General features: G+C 42.2%; 1 protein-coding gene and 1 long non-coding RNA gene across 5 annotated transcripts in view; one reads left to right on the plus strand and one right to left on the minus strand.

Annotated features, from left to right (window-relative positions):
* Positions 1–21,068, minus strand: part of LOC105879413 (uncharacterized) — a 70,713-nt gene extending 49,645 nt beyond the window's left edge. The window contains exon 1 of the long non-coding RNA XR_001157737.2: positions 20,988–21,068. This is a non-coding gene — a long non-coding RNA (uncharacterized LOC105879413). The remainder of the gene's footprint in view (positions 1–20,987) is intronic.
* Positions 20,918–26,186, plus strand: part of CDK6 (cyclin dependent kinase 6) — a 209,150-nt gene continuing 203,881 nt past the window's right edge. The window contains exons 1-2 of one of the 4 annotated variants that reach the window (XM_012779637.2): positions 20,918–21,073; positions 23,854–24,457. In XM_012779637.2, the coding sequence (XP_012635091.1) occupies positions 24,225–24,457 (233 nt within the window). In that variant the 5' untranslated portion in view covers positions 20,918–21,073; positions 23,854–24,224. Of the gene's footprint in view, positions 21,074–22,445; positions 22,536–23,543; positions 23,744–23,853; positions 24,458–26,186 lie in introns of those variants that run through there. The other 3 variants (XM_076006439.1, XM_076006437.1, XM_076006438.1) reach the window with 3 other exon arrangements.

Below are 26,186 nucleotides of genomic sequence, written 5' to 3' on the forward strand. Positions count from 1 at the left end.
ATTTATATGTTTTATATATTGGATAATAATGAACTCCTAAATAGCCTATTTTCCCTCAACAATCAATTATGGATTCATTTCTAGGAAGCTTCTTATAATTTTAGCCTAAACTACCTCATAATATAAAAGCCCAAATTTCATCTCATTGTGTGAAGCCGAATTTATTCTTTTTTAAGTTGAAGCACTACTTCCTAATTCTGGAACTTTAGGAGTGCATAAGAAGTCCTTCTTAGGTCTACATATCACAATTTTACAAAATGCATAAGGAAATACAGAAATTATCTCATTAACTTAACAGCACCTAATACTTCATTGCCTCCTTTACCTTCCCCTTTGTCCCTGAAAATAGAAGCAAAGTCTTGACTCCAAGAGCTCCAGTGTGAGCAATGGTGATTATGCTAAATGAATTGTTTTCTGTCTCTCTTCTCCCCTGGCTTTCCTCTCTCTCTCTCTCTCTGTCTCTCTCTCTCTCTCCCTCTCCTCTCTCTCTCTTTCTTTTTCCTCCTTCAAAGCAGTTAAAAACTCCTAAATCCAAAATCCTTTAACAGAGCTGGGTCACCTTTCAGAGCCTGGGGCTCTCCATCTAAATTCTTTTCTAATGTAGACAAATTGCTTCCTATCCTAGCTTCTCCTCTTGAATCCCCACCTACCTAATAGCTAAATGAGCAAATGCCCAATAGATAATTAATGAGCTGCTAAGTGCCCTCACAGCCAGGTGCCTTCTCCTCTGTAAGAAATAAAAATATGAAAAAGAAAAAAATCTGTATAATCAGTCATAAGAGCCAACTATAATCATGCAAATTGGGATAAGCATTGGTGAATTCATTTAGTAAGGATGTTTAAAATATTTTAAGTCAGGGAGGAAGAGTGGCTACTAGACACTGAAAAGAAAATGTGTAATTTCTGGAACATGTAAAATTTTGAGTGATTCATAAATAAAGCTTAGAAGGGTGTAGGAAGCAGGATATGGGCTAACTGGAGATATATGTACATGGGTTGGTAATATTGGGAAATACCCACAACCCAGAATGACTCAAGATTAAAAACACAAAAAAAAAAATTTTTTAAGAAAGAAAAAAAGTTAAGGGAAAAATACAGTGATAGTAGCTGTATTGGGATGGTTGAAGCAGTCTTGTTTTGAGAGAACTGTCCTAAAAGAAAATGTGGAGTTATTTAATATAATTATTAATTAGTATTACTAATAATTTAAGTCACCTAAGTTAAATAGGAAATATAGAGTTCACAGAATAATTCACAGTTTGTTAGCACATAGAATATGGGGTCTCTGACACCAGGCTCACTCAGATCAACATTCCAATTCATAGGCAAGAAAGCTTATCCATTTTGACCTATTTTTTTACAGTGAACATGCATTATCTGTGCAAATACACAAGGATAGAGGAATGTAGGGGAAGAGATAAGAGCTGGTTCTTCCAATCTTCTCTTCCCCCATAATTCTCATAACTTTCCCCATTTACCCTCAAGCTCATCTCAGCTGATCAAAAATATTATGTTCCATAACTTGGTGATTACAAAGAAAAAAAAAACACCAATAGGAAGACATTCTACAGAGATGCTGTAGTTCTTGGGACAAAGGTGATTTTTAGTGTCATTTTATCTTGTTTTTATTAAGCAACTTCAGTTACCTTCTCTTTGATTCTCTCTTTTCTAATAAATGGGGTTAACAATTATATAATAACAAACTGCAGGGTGTGAGAGGTTACACATTTATTGGCATTCCAATGCCATGAGTAAGCACTATATATCACTCTATGTGTTCACTCCTTTCCTTTTAAGTCAGTGCTCTCTCAGGTTCAGTTTCCTGCAAATCAAGTTTGTTTTCTGTCAATTTAATATGATCCTTCTCTAGAAATTGAAATTTTTCAATTGTCTCTGCATGTGGTGGTTAACTGTAAGTGACATGTTCATAGTAAAGTAATAAGCACTTAATAAAATGTATCCTATTTAGCTGTTCAAAACAAAAGCACTATTTGACATCTAAAAATAACTCAAATTCAAATACTGAAAACAACTAAAAATACAAATAGTAAAGGCTTAGCAGGTTGACACAATTTAACATTTATTTAATACCTGTTGTGTGCTGAGTACTGTACTAACCACTTGGATGGCAATAACGAAGAAGATGAGTCCCTGCTCCTGAGATACCCTCATCTCAGCAGGAAGAGATGGAAAAGTCAAGAGATAATGTCAATATAGTAAGAACAGAACATGAGTAGAAAATTGTGGAGGGACTGGAGACTACTAGTTCTGCCTGAGGCAGTCAGCTAAGGCAGTGTTCCCCAACCTTTTTGGCATTAGGGACCAGTTTCATGGAAGACAATTTGACCACGGACCAGGGTTGGGGGTAGGGCGATGGTTTCGAGATGATTCAAGCACATTGTGTACAATTGCAACTCTGCATAATTCCTATGCAGAGTTGGAGATGCAGATCTATTAATATAAAGTCAGGTCAGAGCCCTAAGAGTACATGAGATTGCCTAGGGGTGAGGGGTGGAGAAGGAGGAGAGAAGGATGGGAAAAACCCTAGGGAACCCCAACTTCTAACGGATGAACAGAGGGAGAAAAAATAGAGCAAGAGACAGAACACTGAGAAGGATACAAGAAAGAGACCAAGAGAAGGAAGTGAACTCAGAAGAGAAGATATTTCCCTGGGGGCAAGACTGATCGTTAGTGTCAAATGGAGAAGAGAGGCAAGTAGGAAAAGGGAACAGTGTTAGTTAATTGGCAACTGAATGTCCTTACCCACCTTGATAACTAACATCAGCAGGATGGGGGCAAAAATCAGATAGGGCTGGATTCAAAAGAAAAGAGGGAGTAATGAATAGAATAAGTCATGTAAATGTCTTCCTTAAGAATTTGACGTTGAAGAAATGTGAGGCATTAGTGCGAGCTGAACTAAAGAAAGACTGGTTGTTTCAGTCCCTGTTTTTGATTTTTATAATGTCTTGAGCACATGAGGAGACAAAGGATGGGTCAAAAACATGAGAGCAGTTGAGACAGCTACAGAAGCCAACTCTTTCCGGCTCGGTCTAAAGGCTGAGACTTAGAAAGAGGTAGGATTTTCCTTCTGGGCTAATAGGGAAGTAGGTAAGAATAGGTTTAAGCCCAGAAGTCTAATCCTGGCAAGGTAGGTCAATTCAGGGAGTTTATGGTTGATGACTATTTTTTCTTAGGGAAGCAGCTGGCTAGAAAATCTCTGAAAGTGAAGTAAGAGTAAATATGCTGGGAGAGAATGTTGTTAATAAATACCAGAGTTTTGTTTGCTTCTTTAAAAACACTGCTTCACTTTCTCCAATAAGATAATTAAAGTCTTATCTCAAGAAAGGAGGTTAAACATGACCGTGGAAAACTCAGGCTATAAACTTTTAGATAAGGAGTCTACGGTATAGCAGGACTGATACCCTGCTTACATAGCTTTGCCTAGAGCTCAGCAACTGCTTTCGATAACATTTCCTTAAGCAACTTTGGGGTTAATGCTGGGTATAGAATTTATAATTTATTTGGAATAAAATATTCTGATATTTCATGAATATCTTACAAAACGAAAAATTAAAGAAACAAAAAAATACTAGGGCCATACTAGGGGCTTTCCCTAGAATGGGAAAAAATGTTAAACCTAGGAAAGAATTGATATGTCTCTCCAACTTTATTGGAAACCCAAACCACTGATTCTCAGGTCCGGTGTGCACTGCATGGTTGCCCTGAACAAATGAGCCACAGACACAATCATAAAAGAAAGACATCAGACTAGACAAACTATCATTTAGAAAGAATTAAGACAGCCATATTGTATGGTAACCATCAGCCCATCTACTTCCTCCCTGGTGTCAGGACTCTCCAGAGGCTACTTAATCTCATTGAGACAAGACAGCCAGCCTAATTGATACAGAAAATGAAAGCCTTTTGATCTCATATCAAACAGAGACAGACTAAGAGAAGGATCCTGCAGGCAAAAAGACTGTCTTCCAAAGGAGTATTAACACTGTAGGAAGGAAAGTGGAATTCCATAAACTTTTTACTTTAAAAAGAATTGAAAAGTATTAATAATAAGTTGATCCTGATGAATGAATAGGGTTTGTTTCCTCTTGGTGATAAAGTACAAATAGTATTGCAGCTATGGAATCTTTCAAATTATCAATTTTTAGATAAGTGTTATTTAGTGATGGAAAGCACAATGGAAGCATAATGAATGTAAAAACACCTGCCCTTTGTAACTGTAAAGGACAGGTGCTTGTCAATGTCGACCTTTACTGCCATGATATACTGCCCCTATTAAAAAATTTTCTTGGAAGGGACTTGTTATACTGTATTTTAAATAGTATTCACTGTGCTTTGTAAATAACTTCAGTAGCCATAAGTGCAAGAAAACTGGCTTTGCAATAATCAGAATATCTATAAATATACTAGTGTGTCTGTGAAGTTACCAGACCATTATTTATACATCAAGAAATCATAGAAATGTATGTTCTCTATTCTAATGCAAAAGGTAATTCAATAATTACATCAATTATTGTTTACATTCTTAATATAATGGTGGTTTCAAAAACTAGTCCAGGAGTATGATTACACGAGTATGATTAAATAAATTATGGTATTCAGGGAGAAAATATCAGGAATAATACAGTGTTTTCTTTTTAGATACAGAGGATTACTTTGAAAAATAACATGCCTTCTAGTTTAGTGGTTCTGCCAACTGGATCTCATTCTTGATATATGTAAAAAACTTGGGGTATCTGATATTTGGAAAAGCATATCCTCCTGCTAATTGATATTTTTAAGGCTGGCAACTATAAAGAAATACTACAAAAACAACTGTGGTTGTCTTTATATAGAGTATATGAGTGTCTTCAAAATAAATTCTGATCCTCTTGGGATTTTGCTTCCAGTAAATTACAAGCCCAAACGTTAAACTTTTAGACTACTCAGTTGTCCATTTCTTTCTCCGCCTCATTTAAAATTTACACCAATTCTTTGTTCCACCATCTTAAAGGCACCATGGCTGTTGTCTACCGAACTCACATAAGACCCACTTCCCTCTTTCTAAATGAATATAGCACCTGGCCTGTGATTTTCCTCCACACCCTCATTCTTCATCATGTCCTCTGACATCTTCAAAATGCATGCTAGGGACCCATCAGGTACCTCAACTGGATAGCCCCATAATCTCACTACCTGTAATCCTCCAACCTCACTTACTTCAGCCTTGCATAGCAAGATTATTCCCTAAATTTAATCATTACGGGCATTTGGAATGTCCATTCCCACACACCACTCAGGTTCCACCACCGCATCCCTCCACCTTCCTACCTCCTGCTCTCTGCTCACCAAGTTCAATAAATACTAACTCCCTTATACTTTAATCTATCCATTAACCTCCTATAAAATAGAAGGTTCTTCTATTTTCTTCTTCACAGCCCTTTTATTGCCCTTTCTAACACCAAGGCTCTAGTCATGTTCTTGTGACCCCCCACTATGTCAGCGGGCAAAACCTACATCATTATTCACTGTCCAGTTTTTCTGTGTATGCCCAAGAGCTTTGCTGGAGAAAATTTGGGATTGCTCTGGCTCACTATAACATACTCATGCTACCTTCCACTGTGCTGGAAATGTCCACAACAATTTTCTGATTCATTGCTGAGACTATTCTCCCCAACAGCTCTACAAACATAATTCTTGCTCATGTACCTCAAACTCAAAGCCTCTTGTATCTTCCTTGTACTATTCATGGCAAAGACTTTGTGAAGCAATGAAATATAAACTGGACTCATTTCCCCTCTACTTTACCTCAATATACAACTGTCTCTTCACTTAACTTCCCTCAATTTGCATCTGTCTCAAAGGCACTATTACTACCATTTATCTAACTTCCAATTCTACATTTTTAACCTTGAGATCTCTCCTGAAGTCCAGTGTCGTGCTAACAACTTCTTATACATGTCCCAGTGCTTAGTTCTGAGGCTACACATGGTTGACATTCAATCGATATTTATTGAATGAATGAATAAATTCATGAATCTACACCTGGATAGGCTACTTTCAATTCAATTTTAGATAAGTAGAGTTACTGGAAAAGAAAGAAAAAGGATCATCAAAGAGGAAGACTGTTTTCTTTGTGGATGGAATGGAGCTTTCTGTTCCTTCCATTTGAGCTGTTACCATTATCTTTACCTCTAGTCTTTGGGTGTTCTATTGATTTTTCAGTGGGTTTTTTTCTGGAAGTTATTTGGAAGATGGAATTGGGCACACATATGATTACTTTAACTGAAATAAAAACAACCTGATTGCACACACAATGTTTTAAAGGGCAATAGTTAAATGTATATTACTTAAATCACAGTATAATTAAAGTTGTATCCTCGTAAAATCAGAAGGGGCAAAATATCACCCCAACCTATCCTAATCACAAGCATTTGTTTTGTTACATTCAAATTCTTACAGCCTGGTAACTACTGTGCTTTTTTGTTCTTCAAATATGTAGAATTTTTATGATAGTGTAAAAAAATGATCACCTACCACATTGTTCTATATGGTTTCCCACATACTGTTTCTATTATGTATACTATTTTAAATTTCTTATGATCTTGTTTAAAATATGTGTTTATAAATTGTAAATTCTGTTTTTCTGGTTTCTTTATCCATGATTTTTTTCCTCTTCTAATGTGGATGAATTCCAGGAAACCCAGAAACAATATCTAACAAGATCTGAGCAGGGGAAGGAGAGGAATGGCAAATAAACATTTCCCAGTGTCGGGTTAGGAAGATATTCGATCTTTCAATGTGTTCAACAAATGGGTTTAATAATAGACATTTCAGTATAAAACAGTTCACAACAGAAATATTTGCTACTCAGCCCATTTATCCTGGGAATTACACAACATGGACCATTTTCAATAACTCTTTTCATTATAATGATTTCCTCCTGCTCAAGCAACAGAGATGTACAAACCAGTTTTGTCTAGAAATGTAATATGTTGAGATACAAATGCATTGAAGAAAAATTAAAATGCAAACATTTTCATCACTTTGGTTTGGCATTATATTGTCTTTTTCTTAGACAATATAAACTTTCCAACCAATATAAAATTGCTTTTTATTCAGAATCCATACAACTAGACAACTTGAAAAAGCAGATTTATTTTAAAGGCATGGTAAAGTACTGGTTAACCTAAACAAAGGGCGAAAATATATTTTTAGGGTACCATTTGGTTTCTTTTAATTTTGTAACTTAAAGATCTTGAAGTGCCTTTTGAATCATAAAAAATTATGTTTAATATAGTTTTGTGTTCACTTAATTTTATATCCTAATATGTCAATCCAAATAGATTATTTAGATAGTAACTTTTACTTAATAAGACCATTTGATTATGTTAAACCTCTTTAAACATTCTAATGTAAGTAAAACATCACCCATTTAATCATTCATTCATTTATTCAGCAAGCAGGTACTAAAGGTATAGAATGTATACAATACAATTAGTAAGAGCTAATTCCCCAAGGAGTTTTACAAGTAATAGAGAGAATTAATATACACTTACATATTACTATCATTTATAGTAATAATTGCCACAAAAGAGATGTTATAAAAATGCATAGGACTATAGAGATCTGGGATAATTATTTCACTAGTGTGACAACTTAGTGCTTAGAATTGTATGTTTTACAAAGCTGCCTGAATGACAATCACACAAAGCACTGCCCGTATTCATGGTTTTAGGCTTTGTGTTCTCAGAATTTTTGACCATGTTTGTCTAATTCTTGGGAAGCAAAAATTCAGGGAGCGTTTGCTTACTGAGCATGTATGTAAGGCACTAAGCTGGGCACTAGTCATATACATTAACAATGAATACAGCATGCATGGTCCCTTCACTCAAGGAATTCCTAATCTAATAGAAGAAAGGGGGGAAAACCCAACATGTTTCCACTGAACGTGTCTTTCATTCCTTCCTACATTCTCACCATCATTGGAATTGAACTTTATTAGGCACCAAAGCAACGGCATTATTTTATCAATGCCCCCTAGGAGCAGCAAGCAAGACAATTGGTTATGGTCGATTTCACGGTTAGCCCATGATTGTTGATAAGACAAGTCAGTGTTTTCAAAAGCAAAAGACACTGCTGGTGTAACCCACACATGGGTTAAAAGTGCTGAAATGGCATTTCTGATCAACTTGAGCAACAAGCAGTCTTTGATAAAGGGCTTCTGATCTCTAAAGAAGGGGCTGCTTGAAAGAGCAAAATTTTACCCAGGAAGTGAGAACTGTGAAAAATTTGCTTGTAAGGACTCTTCCTGATGACATGACAGATCTTTTCCCTCCAAAACTCTAATTCTGTGAATGAAGGCAGAAACAGCAGGAGGAGGAGGAGAGGACAGAGAAGCTAATGCAGAACAGACTGCAGTGAATGAGAGAGAATAGATAGGGGAAAGTAAGAAAAGGCAGAATCTATGAGCAGGAGAGAGGGAGGGAGGGAGGGACAGCGGTTAGGGAAGGGAAGGAAGAAAGGAAAGGAAGGAAAAGACTGAGCATATAAAGCTAGCAGCAGGGATTGAAGGGTGTGGTGGCTATACCAGTCGGACACAAAGTACTGCGCGGTAAATCCTGGGCCAGGTACATAGGAACAAAGACAGTAAAACTCTAAGAAGGAACAACTGTTTTGTCAGGGGAAATACTCATAATAATCATAGCTAAAAGGTACTGTCTATGTCCCAATCCTGTAAGTGCTTTACATGAATTAACTCATTAAATCCTCAAGACAATTCTATGAGGCAGGGAGTGTTATCAATTATCAATTATCTTAGCAACCTAGATAAAGAAATTGTGACTCAGCAAAGTTAAGCAACTTACCCAAGGACACAAAACTATAAAGTGACAGACTGAATTCGAATCAGTCTGGCCATAGTTTCCCTATTCTTAGGCAAGGGATGCTAGGCCCCACTGGCTCTCATCAGGCATGCAAGAACCTGGAGCAATGAGATGATGGATTGAGACATGAATCTGGCCACCTCTGACTTCCAAACGTTTTTGAAGGACAGACAGATGTTTTAAACAAAACTCACATTTGTTAAACACATATAATAGTGTAGGAGATCATTGCAATTAATGGAATATACTTACTTTATAGTCTTAGTAATTTTAGATTTAGTTTTATCTATGGTGTGTGAAACAAATTATCCTTAAGTAATACCTTTAACAAACCCATCTGAAGGCCACTGGCAGGAAATTGGTTGGATATAAAATACATAAATTTAGGAGGATTGTACTAAGGTATATATTATAGGTATAGATAAGGTATATATTATAAAATATATATTTTATAATTTTAGGGGCAAAGCCTAACTCTGTCACCCAGGCTAGAGTGCAGTGATTTGATCATAGCTCACTGTAACCTCAAACTACTGGGGTCAAGCAATCTTCCTGCCTCGCTCTCCTGAGTAGTTGGGATCACAAGCTTGCACCACCATGCCCTACTAATTTTTTTATTTTTGTAGAGACAGGATCTTGCTATGTTGCCCAGGCTGCTCTCAAACTCCTGGCCTCAAGCAATCCTCCTGCCTTGGCTTCCTAAAGAAAGCACTGGGATTATAGGCATGAGCCACTGCATCCAGCCTACAGACAGTTATTCTTAATTTATACACTGTCACCCAGACAAGGACAGGCCAGCTGTAAGCTTGAAAAACAGGAGGAGAGTTTATTTAGTCATTCATTTGATAAATATTTATTTAGTGTCCGCTCTATGCCAAATGCTTGTTTTAGTGATACAAGAGTATATAAAGCAAAGTTCTTGCTCTCCTGTAGATTCCATTCTGGGGGGTGTGGTGGAGGCTGACACCAAACAAATAAATAAGCCTACAATGTGTCAGATGGTGATAAGCGCTAAGAAAGAAAAATAAAGTGAAGATCGAGAGACAGAAAGCCTGGGGTAGATGTAATTTATGTAAGGTAGTCAGAGCAGAGAACATCCCTCCGATGACTTTTGAGTGAGACCAGAAGGAAGTGAGGAAGACAGCCATGCAGATGTGTGGGTGAAGGGCACTTCAGCCAGGGGGGACAGCAAGTGCAAAGGCTCACAGGCGTGATGTGCTGGGAGGGTCTGAGGAACAGCCAGGAGGCCAGTTTGGCTGTAGCCAGAGGAAGTAGAGGGAGAGCGATGAGAAAAATCAGAATAGTGATAGAGTAGGGCCAGACTATGTAAGGCCTTGCAAACCATGGAAGGGACTTAGATTTTACTGAGAGAAATGGGATGTCACTGGAGGGTCTTGACAAGGAGAAGAGTGATATAATCTGGCTTCGGTTTTAAAAGGATCACTTTTAGTCTGCCATGTGCAGAAGGCAGAGGGCCAAGGATAGAGACAGGGAGACTAGTTGGGAGGCTGTTGCAGCAGATGCAACAGACGGGGTGATGGATGAAGGTGCCTGCAGTAGTTGTGCAGCTATGACTGTAGGGCTGGCAGGATTTGCTGATGGATTGCCTATCAAAGGAGAGGAGTCAAACTTGGTTGCTAGATTTTTGGTTAAATGACCAGAAGAATGCATTATTTTTATTTGCTAAGATGGAAAAAACTGTGGGAGAAGAGGGTTCAGGAAGGTCAGTTTCAGATGTATTAAGTTTGTCTATTAGACATTTATGCAGAAATACCAAGTAGGCAGTTGGATATATATGTCTGGAATTCAAAGAGGATACCTGAATGGAGGTAAAAATTTTTGAGTAGCAGCATGCAAATGATATTTAAAGTCATGGTACTAGATAAGATCACCCACGGTGTGAAAGTGGAGAGGGGAATATGAGGTCTGAGGATTAAGCCCCAGAACCCATCAGTCCAGAGGCTGGGAAAATGAAGAGTGTAACTAACAAGGAGAATGAATGGGAGTGGCTGAGAAGGAGGAGAAGAAGCAAGAGAGTGGAGTCCAGAAGACAGTGAAGAAAGCAGTTCAAGAAGGGTGAGCAGTGAAAGTGTATGGAATTTTTCCCCTGCTGTCTTTTATTTTCTCTGTGAAATAAAAAGCCAGGGCATCAAGACAACAAGGAGGGGAAGAAAGTGCTGGAAGCTTAAGAAGACAGGTGAAGGTATGAAATAATTGTCTGGAAAGCAGGATAGAGAACTGACTAGGAGGAATTATAGCAGCACTGCCTAGAGCTAGTGGGCTGTTGAAGAAAGCTGCTCTTTTGATGAATACGTGTCAGAAGCTGGGTGGGTGGAGTGGCTCTGAGATGCAAATTCAATGTCAGATTTGCCCAGCTTCAGTGTCAGACAGCAGATTTGCAGAAGTGGAGGAGAAGACACTAATGGAGGTAAGGCAAACTAGTGGGAGCATCAGCCTCTAGCACCTGGTCAAAATGAAAGACCAGGGAACAGCACGAGATTAGGCAAAGTATTTCCCAGGGTAGCCTAAACAACTGGAACCAGGGACTGGTTCATGCTCTGTGACTGATAGGTAGTTGAGTAGAGAAGCCAAAGGGGAAGGCTAACCGTGAAAAGAGGTCATAAATTTGAAAAGAGTTATGAAGTCAGCAGGTAGGAAGGAGAGTAAGCAGGTAGGGAAAAGGAGAGTGAAACAGGTTGGGTTTGTGGTTAGGGTTGAGGCAATGAATACTAGAAGGATGATGAAAAGCCATTTTTATGTGCATAGCACAGGGGAAGGTCTGATAACTTGTATGGGAGAAAGTGAGCTTGCAGAGGAACAATTCAATCACTGATTTATAAGGCTGGTGGCAGGCCTCCTCCTCTCCCTAGGTCAAAAAAGAAAAGGCTCACAAGACCAGACCGGCCAAGGACAAAACTACCAGGCCCAGCTGAGAGGAACCATACACAGATGTCCACCCGGATAAGAACATTTCAGCTTCTGGATTCTGCAAATACCGCCAGCCCCTCCTATTTCTCAATGACCACCAAAGGTCGCCCCAGCTCTTCCCGCCAAAAGTCCCTAGCCTGCCCAAATGGTATAAAAGGCTGCACCCCCTTCAAACAGGGGTGACTTCTGGGGCCCCCCTCTCTTGGGGCCCCAGAACCTCGTCCGGGAGCACTAAATAAAGCCACATTGTTTGGCCCCACTCTTTCTCTATCTCTGTCTGTCTTTTCTTTTCACCACCACCGAAAAACCTTACATTATTAAGTCTTGGAAGATACCTTTAGATGTCAGGCAGAATCAGGAGGGAAAGCTGGCAATGCCAGACAAAAGAACATTGAATCAAGAAGTGGCAGAAGTCAGGTGTTATGACAGTTAGGAGAGGAGAGAATTTAGAGAAAAGACTAAAAATCAGCATTAGAGCCTAATGACTAAGAAAAATTGCAGCTGACTGAGTCAATGATGATGTCGTGAAGAACAGTTTCATAGAAGAGTGAAAGGAGCAAACATCCCTTGAAGGTGAAGGAGGCCTGAACTCTTAAGTGAATGTCCACCCAGACCTTCCATCAGGTAGGGGGGACCAGCTACATAATTTGCATAGCCCGATTCAAAATGGAATGCGGGACATCTCATTCAAAAATCATTAAGATGGCAATAGCAGAGAATTATACCAAGCCCAGGGACCTGTGCTACTCTGAAGGACTCATGAAGCTAGGTCTGCAGATAGGAAAGATAAAAAGCAGAACGTCATTTGGAAACAGCAATGGGTTTCTCCAGGATAGTAGGTCTGGGCACATTTTAAGGCAGAACTAGGCAAAAGAGAAGAGCTCTCTACTCCCTGTGCCACTAGATATTTTTATTTGGCTGTCATCTCAAATTCAAAACTGGAACTCCTAACCTTTACCAAGTCATCTTCTTTTGCAATCTTTCTTTTATCTCTTGTGGGCTGTAACATTTTTTTTTCCTGATACCTCGGACCTAAAACCTGGTAAAAAGTTTGGTTCTATGCCATTGTCTGCAAGAATGAAGATAATGAGGAGGTTAATGGGCTAATTTATGTAAAGAGATTAGAGCTATCAAGGCAGGCTATATATATATTAATTCTTCTCATTATTTTATTTGTCTTGTTATTAACCAAATCCTTTCAAATGTTTCCTTTGAATTCTCTCTTGTAGCCATTCCTTCCCAACTCCCTACGGCCCAGGGTCTTTTCACCACTTGTAGATCCTGAGCGTTGTCCTCCCAGATTTCTGCCTCTTGAGACGAGTCATCTTTCTTATACATGGCTTTTGTCCTATCATGGCTCCAAGAGCTAATTTCTTGGCTCACAAATCTTAAATCAGCTGCATTTTTTTGGCAAATAATAATCAAGTTTAAACTTCCTTGCCTGGATTTCATGGCTCTTCCTGACCTAGTGTGAACCCAAGTGGGTCAGATTGGTTCAGCTTCCTGAGCTTTCTATCTGCCACCGGGTGTGTTCCTGTCGAGGGACGCCATGATGGTGCAACCCACATGTTGAGACTGGGGGTGTTGGAACAACAAAAATGGAGACATTTCCCTGCCTTATCTAAAGGTTCATCCCTAAAGGAAAAACATAGAATCCATGATAGGAAGGAAATAGGCAAGCAAGATGTGGCCTGGAAGAGTACCAGGTGACTTCCGAGGTGGAAAATTATCTGATGGCACCTATGTTTTTTGTGATATTATATCTTTCATTCAATCTGCATTTATCATTCACTGATGCTGGGTCAGGACTCAGATATACTAAGTTCTCAGATCCCATTTTCAATGAGCATCATCCTTTATGGTCCTATACATATAGTCCTGTACATTTTTACAGCCTCTCTCAGTGAGAGTCAGTAAGAACAGAAGTCCAGGAACTGTGTGATCAAGATACCTGATGGCCTAGGGACAGGGATAAGACAGCTGTGAGGAAAACGGCTGACAGGGAAACATTTATGTATCAAAGGCCAAGAAGCCAAGGAACTGTGGAAAAATCCTTGGGAAGTTAAATAAAAAAGAGGGGCAGGAGGTAGAGATCCCCTTGGGTGCTTTTAGGGAGAGAGCATGGGGTAGGAACTGCAACGTTATACTAAGCCAAGAAGGTAAGGCAGAGGGGATTGATACTGTGATAAATGGGGGACACTCAGCACCTCAAGCAAGAGAAATGGGAGGGGACTCAGTGGCTGTGGAAGAGCAGCCAATGTGGAAGCTCTTGTAGGGAGGCAGCAAAGTGCAGGGTTTTTAAAGACAAATGTCAGCAAATATATGGGGTACAGATTTAAGTGGCAGAATGGGGTGGTCCTTGGGCCACACCAAAGCAGCGTAAAAGGAACAGAGACATGTGGAAGAAAGAGGATAAGGAAAACAGCGAGGAACAGGATTGAGCAGTACTGGAGTAAGATCTGAACAAGAAAGAGGTCTCAGTGGAGATAACCCATCCTCCCCATTCCTCACATAGCCAGAGACAGCTGTGGTTTTTGTCAAGGCCCAAGATAATCTGGAGTGTGCTTTGTTTTGAGGGTTGCTCCTCCTGCAGTGAGTGGATGTTTTAATCCAGTTTAAAAGAAAGACATGCCCATTAAAGGTTAGCTGCCCCTAAAAAGAGAAAAAAAATAGGAAATCTGATTTTATGAGAGGGAAATTGATTGTGCCCTAATATTTATTGTCTGCCAAATGCAAAATGCACATAGCAGACACTTATTTAATCCTCATTCCAACCTAGTGTGGCAGATTATAGTATCCCTATTTTATGGATGAAGGAAACTAGGGATCAGAAAGCTTCACAACCTAGCCCAAGGTCATACAATGAAACTGGACTTTTAATCCATGACTATCTGTTCTAACTGCCTAAATTTCTCTTCCCTGAACATCTAGGGAGGACCTTAAAATCATGCGTGTGGCGGATGTGGAAAATAAGACCACAGAGGCAACAACAGTCTGTTCTTCTGCACACATTTTAATAATGGCTGTTGATCAACAACTCCAAAAACATCTGATGTTACTGGAGCCCCTCAAATTCACAGCATGCTGCTTTGGATCCTCCCACCCCACCTTCGCACTATCTCCCTGGAGTCCAGCTGCCACTGATATTTTTAAGGTTTACAGATATGTCACATTCCCCACAGTTATGCTTCATGATACCTTTAAAGAATTTCTGTGATCACCCCAGATCTCTAAGCTTGTACATCCTGGTTCTATTTGTACTATTGTAATTTATTTATCACATTTTTCTCATGAGGGCTGATTAATTTATCACGTTCAGGTTGAGCCAAATAATTAAAGCCTACCCTCTCTCCATCTCTAATGAAAACAACCGCAAATTTCCCCAATGTTTTTCTAGAAGTCTTCATTTCTACTCAGTCTTAAAAATCTGTAAGTTTAGAGAGAACCCAATATAATTCACATTTGAAATCCAGACACCTATCTGGGTTGCTGACATCAGAGTCCCATCCTCTGGCATTACTCTTGTTTAGGGGATTAAAAAAACAGATATATAATCATGGTGCCCGGCATAACATGCTGGACTGAACCATAGCATTTCCAAGCTGCAGCAGCTATAGAAGTCATGCAATCTAGTCATCTCTTTTATTGAGAAGGACCTTAAAGCCCAGGGGCTGAAGTGCATTGTCCAAGGTCACACAGGTAGTTTGTGGCCAAATCCAGATACCCAAACCAGAAACCTCCATCATGCCTCTGTGTCTTGTCTTATAAAGATAAAATTCTTTGTTGCCTTTCTCCAAACTATTTTCATAACATCTTTCTGAATGATTAGAAAACCCATTTAATAGACACAGAGAATGAAGATCAGATGGGTTACAGTGAATATTACTGAGGGAGGAAGAACTGGGAATGAAAAACCAGTCTTCTGACTTACAAAGCACAGATTCTACCTGTAGGCTATAGTCACATAGATATTAAGGATATTGGCAAATAAAATGAGCAATCTTTCCAGGTTCTGGGTTGTATGATATCTAATTTACCTCATAATTTAGTATTTGTTCTTTTTAAAGAAAAACTTGTTTAATTGGAATTTTGAGGGAATGGAGAAATTTGTCTAGACACCTTCAGCCAAGGTTTTAGAAATTTGTCTTTCTGATGAATTTAGAAATTTATCTAAACACATTTTCTTTCTGACAAAAATGTTTTAAATGACTAATATCTGCAATATAAGAGAAAACATACCAAATTCACCCAAAGTAGCAGGGTGACCTGGTTCTTTCCTGTTTAAGCAACACGGAACACTGGTCCTCAACTTTCAAATGTTATTCTAGTTATGTCACACTGTTCCAGTCTGTTCCATGCCTGCTTGATTCCATAACACTCCTGGAAGCGGACAAGAACCATCCCTGCATTCATTGACCACCCACTGGGGCCAGAGGGAGTTGGAGAATTGTCAAAGGGAACAAGGGATGGTGGACACTCTGGGGAACTCAGGATATTAGATAGCAGAGCATCGCACTGCAAGTAAGGTGGAAAGCATACGGCCTCAGGGAATTAGAGCAAAGAGGATGTCTTCCAGCTGAGGGGATTTCAAAGGTTTTGTGGAGGAGCTGAGCCCTGGAAGGATGACTGGACTTAGAGAAGAGAGCTTAAAAAGGAAAGGAGCTGTAGGTAGAGAAGACAGAATTCTGAGGTCCTGAAACCAGCACATTGATCCTTAAACTTTGTTAAAATGCTCTGGATAGATAAAAAAAATTATTCTAATACACTTCCCTGAAGGAAATAGAAATAGTCCCCAAAAAGAGGGACTAAAGGATGCAAAGCCAACTCTCCTGTTGACAAATATTTATTGGACATAAAATACTTGCCAGTTACTACGCTAGGTACTGGGGATGCAAAGATATGAGTAACGTTAAACAAGTTCATAATAGGGTTTAACAATCAGATCCTCCCTTTAATTTATGGTAAAGTGATCCACAAAACTGTGCTATTACATATTTTCTTCTAGGCATTCAAAGAATTCTGCAAAGAATCCCATTCTATGTTATTTTCAGGAAAAATCCAGAATGAGACAACATATAGTGGAGTCACATGAATATGGACTCATATACTATACAATCGTATTTAATAATACAGATTTAATTGCATAATAAAACAGACACAGAAGGCCATTCAGTCTGAAAGAATCAGGTTGCCTGGATACGCCATACCTAGAGCACTGAGGCTGCATCTCTTGGAACCACCTCAGCATGTGCTTCCTTCCCTTGCCCCTGCTGCCAGGCCATTCACAGAAGTTTCTCCCTGGGTGCCTTCTTTGTCTCTCCTTCTACCTCCCAGATAACCCTTTATCATCACCCTGGACACACACATTGTGTTGTACCTTCACTGCTCCATCTGAATGGTCTATCTAAAATAGGTGCACACCTTTTAGCTCAACCAAAAGCAGCTACGGCAACACAATTGTCAGGCCATATGTGTAGTTGAGATGCAAGTATTATCTCAGGAAAGAAATGTTAGAAGCCAGTGAAAATTAGAGGTCACTGTAAATTGAAAGGAAATGTAGGTATATTGCCGTCTTTTGTAAGTACATTTCCTTAGTTAGTTTTCTGATTACTCAGAACTCTAATATAGATGATGAGAGGATCCTAAGAACATGTTTAGAACATGTCATAACAATATGCCAAGAGCATAAAGGTATTCACACACACATACACACAAAGGAAAAAGAAGATATGAGTGTCTATCAAAAGGGAAAAAATTAGAAAAGTACTGTGTTTACAGTACTGACACGTTCCACAAGGATAATTATAGAGTAGTAGAACCTATGGAAACAGAATGTTCCAAAAGATAATAATGTCTGGTGTTTTCTCCTTAAAATTTATAAGCTACTACCTGACATATATTTTTCCCCTTCATGGAAAATATCAAAATCTTTTCAAGTTTCACTGTTCAAATGTAATGCACTAGATTACATGCAATAATAAAAAAGGAAAAAAATCCAGGTTATTTCCAAATTGAGGATTAGTTATTGAGGACAACTTTAAAAATCGTTTAAAGTCAGAATTTTACAATTGAAAAAGTTGATAATATAATTGATTTTTCCTAGGATATTTAGCAAACTTTCAATATTATATTTTAGGGGAAAATCTAAGACAATATCTTGAAAATGCCTGGGGAGGGGAAGAGTGCATTAAAATGCACTGCCTTATACTATTTTTGTTAAAATTATAGTTTTTCATGGTAATTTCTCAACAAAAATAACATTTACACACACATACGGAATCAGGTTGAAAAATAGGGTAACTTGTTTCAAAGTTAATAAACTAGAAATGTATTTTAAAATAATTGTGTAGTAGATTATAGCCAAAACCTCATTTCTGGGTTTCTGAAAAATATATTTTATAAATTCAAATAGTGAATGTAAATCAGAGATGAATGAGATTTAGATGTACATTATATAATTACTATTTTAAATAAATTACTCATTTCTTTAACAAGTTAAAAGTTACAAACCAGAATTTTATATTTTATTTTTATTTAAATGAAAACAAAAATTTATAAGTATTTGATATAAAAATGTTTATATATAAAATATATCCTTTATGTGACACTAATAAATCTTTCAGTGTAAACTACACCACTGTATTTGGAGGTAAATTCATGAATTCTAATTTATAAAAAAAACCTGTAAGATGATTTGTTACTTTAGAATATCTGATATATAGTGTGAAAATACTGGTTGGAGTCATTATTCTTGAGAATACTACATATTCATTCATAGAAGACCCTAAACAAAGGAGGCAGAATTTGATTCACAGTTTATAAACTTTAAACAAATTTTGTTATGATAACCTGTTACTCACAGAGGAAGTAATCCATAAACAAAAACAATCTGGCATTTACTAATTTTATATAAGTCATTGTAAAACTTCCTTGTGTCCAAAACTTTAACCTGGGATTTAATGTGAACCATAATCAGGGAGAATGAACAATGATAAATTAACATAAAAGATAAGCAATATCAGAAAAAGAAAAGGATGGAAGGAGAGTTAACACTCAGAATTAACATATATAATTAAATAAAATTTCATTGTTTTTTACATTGCCCAAATGATCTAGTAACCTATATCATGGAATTTCTAATCTAGCAAAGTGTCAAATTCAGTAATTAAAAATAAAATCTAGTGTAGAAAAGATACTTTTCTGTTAATTTTAAAGACATTTACAGCTTACTATTTTTTTAAATAATTCTTTACTCAAATAAATTCTTGCTATCATGTGCTGGTTCCTATTTATTGGCAATTATTTCTGGATTATACAAACATGTTAATTACGAGCAAGTAAATCTTATTTTAAAAAGCAATCATAAGTGTCAGCAATTATCAAAATGGAGGATTCCCATTTGTATCTCTGGTTTAATAAAGTCCAGTTGTGATTTATAGTGATACAATATTTTATACAAATACAAAATAATTTTCTAATTTCTAATAATTTTCTTTCTTAAATTTATCAGGTATAAGAGATTATAGATAACTTTATAAATACAAATTTTGTTCAGAAATTGGATTTTTAGAAGATATGCTCTTAACACAAATATATTTTACGAATTATCTTAAATTTAAAGACACACAATCACTTTCATTATTAAGAAAAAATTATTATAATGCAGTGCAAAATATTTGCTAGTGGAAATGCATCAATTTTTATTTCCCTAACCTTACTTCACACTATAATGTAGAACCAATTTTGTAAAGGCAAAAATTTGATCTGTGAAATTTGTTTAATTTTTTGAATTTAATTCATAAAGTCAAAGGATTTATAGAAGTAGTATTTCCAATTCAAACAATTTTGCCGGGTTTTAACTTTTCCACAAAGCACTGAAATAAATACTTTTAAAAAAAGTTTTCCTTTAAGATGTTTTAAAGGGTTTCAAGTATTCTACAGATACAGATTTTGTCGAGACCACTGAATTCTTTCCAAAAAGCAGGCATTTTAAGTTTCCTTTTACTCCATTGTAGACAGTCTTGAAGACTTTTTTTTCCTCCAAAATCCCATTTTCACCTGAAATAATTTTATTCAGGTTTTCTCAGCAGGTAAAGTATACATTCTTACAAGGTTTCAAATTTCAGAATTCCAATAATGTATTTAAACTGAGCACTCCTCTTTGTGTGTCTGTGTCTATTACCTTGCAGTTCTATTATCTACACCAAATTTTAGTTTTTTTAGCTCCTCAGAAATACCTTAGTGAACCCTCAGCAGTTACTAACCACTTAATAATTGTGAACTCGCCAGCCCCTTCAAGTAGATCTTTAACCACAAGAGTGCCTGACAATTTCCAAACCATATCCTCTGTCCAAAAGGAAAAGATAGGGCTTTCTTTGTAAGGCCGAAAGGAAGCGAAGGAAAACAAAACAAATGTAGCTCATGCTGAAAGTGAAAAGTGCTTGGACAGATTAGTATTTTCTTTTCTGCAAGGCACCCTGCCAATTTTTTTTTTTTTTAATAGAGAAGACTTATTTTTCGGTCTGATTTTTCAGTTTCTTGGAAAGTGGAGGTATTTACCACCCCACCGGCCCCTCATAATTATTGTCGGTTGTTTTTAGTTTTTACCATCCGTCCACGTCACAGACGGCTGGTACCCCCGCCTCGCCCTGTCAAAACCCCAATTCTGGGCGACCCTGGGTTTGGAAACTCCGCCGACTCCCGACGACACGTCCCACTCTCCGCCTCTCACGCCGCGGATCTCAGCCGCGGGATCCCCCTCACTCCGCTCGCAGTGAAAGCCGGAAATTTTCATTTAACTCTCCCCCTTCTCGCCCCCCACTCGCAGGGGAGAGCTGGGGAGCTGGGAAGCTCAGAGCACAGCCGGGGCTCGGCCGCCTCTCCCCTCTCCGGAAGGCTTTAATTTGCACACTTGCTCGCCACCGCGCCGCGAACCCCCGCTCCCGCCGCGGGGTGGGTCTCGGGCCGAGTTGGCCGCGCCGGTCCCCGCCCCCGCCGCGCGGTCGCCCCCGCCGCCTCCCCGGCTCGGGCCCCCAGCGCCGGCCGGAGCCCCGCCGCCCCCGTCCGCCCCCAGCGAGCCGCGCGGGCGGCGCCCTCTCAGTCCCTCCGCCCTCCGCAGCTGTGCCCACCCCCTCGCCGGAGAGAGTGCTGGTAACTCCTTCCCCGGAGTCTGGCTACCTGCTCGGCGCGGCCGCGGACACGTGCGGAGGTCGAACTGACACCAGCAGCCCCCGCGGGAGGCCCGACGCGCCCCGGCCCCTCAGGTGAGGAACTGTGGGCTCGAGTGGGTGGGCTGCGGGGTGGGGGGTCCCCGGGGACATTGGGGGGGGATTGGCCAGGGTCCGAGGCAAAAATGCGGGTGGGTGGGTGGGTGTGGGGGGGGAGTGTGTCCTCCGAATCGGCTTTGGTTAACCCCTTACGAACCGAGACAGGGTAGGTTATGGGGGCCAGTTTTGGGGAACTAGAGGAGTCTTTCCTAATCTGACTAGAGGGGGACATCGCACACGAGGGACACTCCCGACACCGAACCCTGTTCCCACATATCCGTGCGCACAAACACCCACACGTACACTCTTCATCCACCTTCTCCAAATGGAACTTGAATTCCACTCGGACACTCACGTAATAATTCACATTTAGGGTTTAAAATGATGCATTGCTCTGGAGACTGCCAGCATGGAGCTGGAGCATGTGTTTCCGTGCCCCATTTTTATTTCCCCGCGAAAGCTCCCTCTCCAGCTCACCGAGGTGTGGGTGTGGGCTCCACCTTCCCCACCATGAGATAAATGTGAACGCAGGCTTCCTGCGGGCGTGTTATGCACCGAGAGTCTACGCAGCCTGCCAGTGCCCTGGCTGGGAGCCCCGCGAGGACGCACGTTTGCTTCAGTTTGCAAGTTTACTTTTATAATTTAAAATATCGGAGTTATTAAACGCACGCCCCGCGGGGAGCAGTTCTGGGCCCCGCAGCGCGCCTCTTTGCACATGGGCGCATCTGCGTGTGCGCGCACGCGGGAGTCGCGGTCCCCGGTGTGGCCTCTTGTCGCTGCGCTGGTGGCGACCCTTGTGGTGCTTGGCAAGCTTCGGGAGAGGCACATGAAGGATTTCATTGAGTGTGAAGACAGAGAGCAGAGACAGAAAGCAGAAGGAGGCGGCTGCAGCCTTTGTAGTCGCGGAGGAATGCGGAAATGTTGAAGCACTATGTCAAACTTTTTTGAAATGGGGTCAAGTCACATTCAGCCAGCGTGGGAAAGCAACAACAACAACAAAAAAAAGTGGAGGAGAGGGGGGGAAAAGGCACTGCTGCTCCGGTTTCTCTCCGCCGAAGCCGACCGTCTGGGGGGCGAGGGGGGTGGAGAGCCCGGGCGGGCGGTGCGGGGCCGGGCGGGGGCGGCGGGCGCAGTTCCCTGCGGGGGTGGGACGTCCCCGACGCTTCCTTCGCTGCGGAGCCGGGGGCCGGACTCCGGCGGGAGGGGGAGGGGGCGCGGGAGAGGCGGGCTGGGCGGCCGACGGCTGCTCCCCGGCTACCTGTGTGGCCCTCGACCTGACTCAGACCCCCGGGCGGGCTCTGGGGCTCTTCCCTCGGCTTTAAGGAAAGTTCTGAATGGAGTAAGAGCGAGAGGCTCTGCCCTCGCGGCGGTCCGCTCCGCCCGCACACCGTGGGGGTCGCGCCGTTTGTTGTTTCTCTAATTCCTGCAGGAGGCGAGCCGGCCAGCGGTTGCGGGACAGGTAATTCTGAGGCGCCCCGGGAATTCCGGACACGCGGCCGGCGTGGCGAACGTCCGGCCGAGGCCGCGGCGGCCGTGGGGGAGGGAGGCTCCCTAGGTCCTAGATCGCTGAATAGGGAGGGAAAGTTAGGGTACCCCCCTTCGGCGCTTTGTTGTGCAGAGGGGTCCTGGGGGCGTCTGGCTGCAGACCGGACTGGGCCTCCAGCGGAAGGGGGACTGGAGCGGCCACCTCCGCTACCTACTGCGGGGACAGTCCTGGGAGTGGGAGAGGTTCCCGAGCCCCGGCCCCGAAGGCACAGCTCCTTCTCTCTCACCCTCGGAGGCGCAGCATTTACACCCCCCACCCCCTTCAGAGGGAGGTTGAGTTTTGCTCAGGTTGAAATCAGTTGAAAGCTTCAGGGCGAGTCGTGGTTATGCTGTCTCACTCCTGAAGCTATCCTCGAAGGAGACGACGAGCGAAAGTGTGGCGAACACCTCTTTCTCCCACCCGTGGGATCCCATGGGGGACTCCCCCCTCCCGAGCCTCGGGCTCGCCCACCCCGAGTAGCCGCAGCCCTCCCCGACCAGATGGCTTGTCTCCCCTGGGTTTCCACCAGGGAGGTCCTCCCAGTCGGAGAGAGAATTCCTCTCCAACCGAGGCTCCTTCAACCCCAAAAGCCCGTTTGTGTGTGCTAGTCGTTTTTAAATGTCTCCTCGTAGAAAAACTGAAAGTAGAAAGAAAGGAAGCAATTTCCGAGCAGATGTCTGACCACCCCTTCTCGCACACTCCAAGCATCGGGTTACAGGGTCCTGGGAGCCCCCACCCACATTCTGCGGCCCCACACGGGTGGACCCACAGTCCCTCCACACCGGCTTGTGCACGGCCCCTGGACGCCCCCCGGCACCCCCGGACCCCCTCTCCCTGCACGTCCAGGCCTCGGGAAGCTGGGAGGGCAGCTGCGCAACACAATGATATGGGGATAAATATTAAGCCGTGACTTTGACGTGCCCGGCGCCTCCCCTCCCCCGCGCTCCCGGCACACTCTGGGCTGCTCGGCACGCCCCCTCCCGTTCCACTGCGTCCCGCGCCGCGCGCCGATCCCCGAGGGGCCCCTGCAAGCTCTCCGCGCGAAGGCGGCTCCAGCCCTGCAAGGAAAGAAAAGTAACCTCGCTTTCCCGGAGGAATCAGGAAGGATTAAGCCTCTTGGGAGAGGGCAGGAGCGCGCGAGGGTAGCGATGGGGACCTCGTGAAGGAGGAGGAGGGGAGTCTGGAGGAGCCCCAAGGAAGGCTTCTGGGATGTCTGATCGCACTTTTCTTGTCTTCTCGTCTTCTCTTTTAGGTGCGATGATTGTGGACTGAGACGCGCTCGGGCAGAGACTATGTAATCATCTCCGTGTCCGTGCAGAAGACTTCTCTCCGGGGAGGGAAGAGGAGGGCTCGGCTCGCTCCTCCAGCGGCAGCGGCGGCGACTCTGCAGGCGGAGTTTCGCGGCGGCCGCACCAGGGTTGCGCCAGCCCCGCGGGGAGGTCGCTCCATCCAGCCTCGGCGGTCGCGAGAGCCCCAGCGCCCGAGCGCCTGAGCCGGCTGGGGACGAAGGAGCGCGAGACCGAGCTCCCGGGAGCCCCGGAGGGGACGAGCGGCGGCCGCCACCAAGTCGAGCGCACCCCCAGCCCGCCCCAGCGGCGCCGCGCCGGGCGGCGTCCAGGCGGCATGGAGAAGGACGGCCTGAGCCGCGCCGACCAGCAGTACGAGTGCGTGGCGGAGATCGGGGAAGGCGCCTATGGCAAGGTGTTCAAGGCCCGCGACCTGAAGAACGGAGGCCGTTTCGTGGCTCTGAAGCGCGTGCGGGTGCAGACGGGCGAGGAAGGCATGCCGCTCTCCACCATCCGCGAGGTGGCGGTGCTGAGGCACCTGGAGACCTTCGAGCACCCCAACGTGGTCAGGTGAGTCGCGAGCTGCGCCCGCGGAGGGCTGGGCCAGGGAACCTCGGGCGCAGGAAAGTGCGGGGCAGGGGGTTGGCTAGGGAGGCCCGGCGCCACCCGTTGACCTTGCAGAGTTAGAGTAAGTTTTTGCGACAGAGCCGAGGGCCAGAGCAGGTGACCTTGCCGGACAGGGAACGAAAGACAAGGCAGAAGGCTTGACTTGCCGAGGCTTCCCCGCCGCTGTGCAACGTCTAAGTGTTTTCTCCTGCTCGCCGCCCTGAAGGAGGGTCCCGGGCAGCTGAGTGCCCTTTAGAGGCACAAGACACGGCCTGCTAGCCCCCGCATATTTTTACTGGCCGTGCCTTTGGGGAATTTTTGAGAGACTGAGAATGAGGATGCGGTGTGATAATTAGTAAGAACTTTACGGGTCGAGCCTGGTATGATTCAGGTTTAAAAAAATGCAGAAAACTTAATAAGAAAATCACACTCACAGTTTCACTTTGTTAAAGTTTCATAATAGGAATGATTCCTGATGGTCTAAGGGGTTTCAAAGCTGATGCCCAATTTCGAACAGCGCCGTTTTGAAAACTTACCTGTATGTCTGTATTGCTTTATATCTCTGGGCTGGCATAGCTCTTAGACTCATTCTCCAAAGGGTTAGATGTGAGGCCAAGATGTGGTATCGTTGGATTCTAATTGTTCTGCCCGTGCTTACCTTGGACGGTTTTGCGAGTGGGCAGGGAGACAGCGGTTCTCTCCTCCTGTATGGTAACCAGTGTTAAATGGAAATATGTGTGACTTGAGATAATGATGTTTTCTTAGTGATCCTTGGAATTTCCCTATTATGTGGTTGACATTGATTGTGTCATCCTTTTCTTTTCTAAACAGAGATGCATAGCTTTAAGTTGAAAAGGAATGCCTGGAAACTTGTACAAATTGGATGGTGATTTTACCTTTCTCAGTTCTTAAGATAATGCTCTTGTCCTCTCATCCATCGAGGGTTTCTGTTCAACAAATACATGCCTACTGTGTGCGCTGTGGATGAAATTATGTAAATAAGCACAGCTAAATATTTTTGTAAAAAGTCAAACAATTTAACATTAGTCATCAAAGTGGAGAGACCCAAGACTGACCTTTGAAATACCAAACCTTCTATAGACTCAGGGAGACCAAGTGTCTACAGAATCTTCCTGGGAGGTTTTAACTTGTCTCCTCTTATCCCAGGCTGGTGATTTGTGTGGCGCTTTGTTCCCAACACAGTTAGACTCAGGCTAGAAGGCAGCAAAGAATCATAAATACATAAATAAGGTAGTAAATGGCTATAAAGATAGGACCCCATTATACCTCTGCTTTAGCTAAGTGAAGGAGGGAAGCACAAAAGATACTGAGACTGAGAGAATGAGTGGGAAGATGTGATTATATATAAAAGCAATAGATTACCTTTTTGTGTGTGTGTTTTCTTTGTTAAAAACAACAAAATCCCTTGGGGGGTATGTCTTTGTGATATTGGAGGGTAAAGGGTAAAGAAGAGGGTTCATTCAGTCCCTGTAACTTAGTTATTTTCCTAGAGGAATCACCTAAATGCTTCCCAAAGGTTGAATTCCAGCATTAAAATTTTACAATGCTCTTGTTTTATTTTGTCCATTACCTATGGAATATCCAATTAAGAGTCATTATTTTGTACATAAATAAAATAATATTCTTCCAACATAGAGGTGTTACAGAGGTACCCCGTGTGGAACACTATAAT

Source organism: Microcebus murinus, chromosome 9 (genome assembly GCF_040939455.1).
Source record: "Microcebus murinus isolate Inina chromosome 9, M.murinus_Inina_mat1.0, whole genome shotgun sequence".
NCBI lineage: Eukaryota > Metazoa > Chordata > Mammalia > Primates > Cheirogaleidae > Microcebus > Microcebus murinus.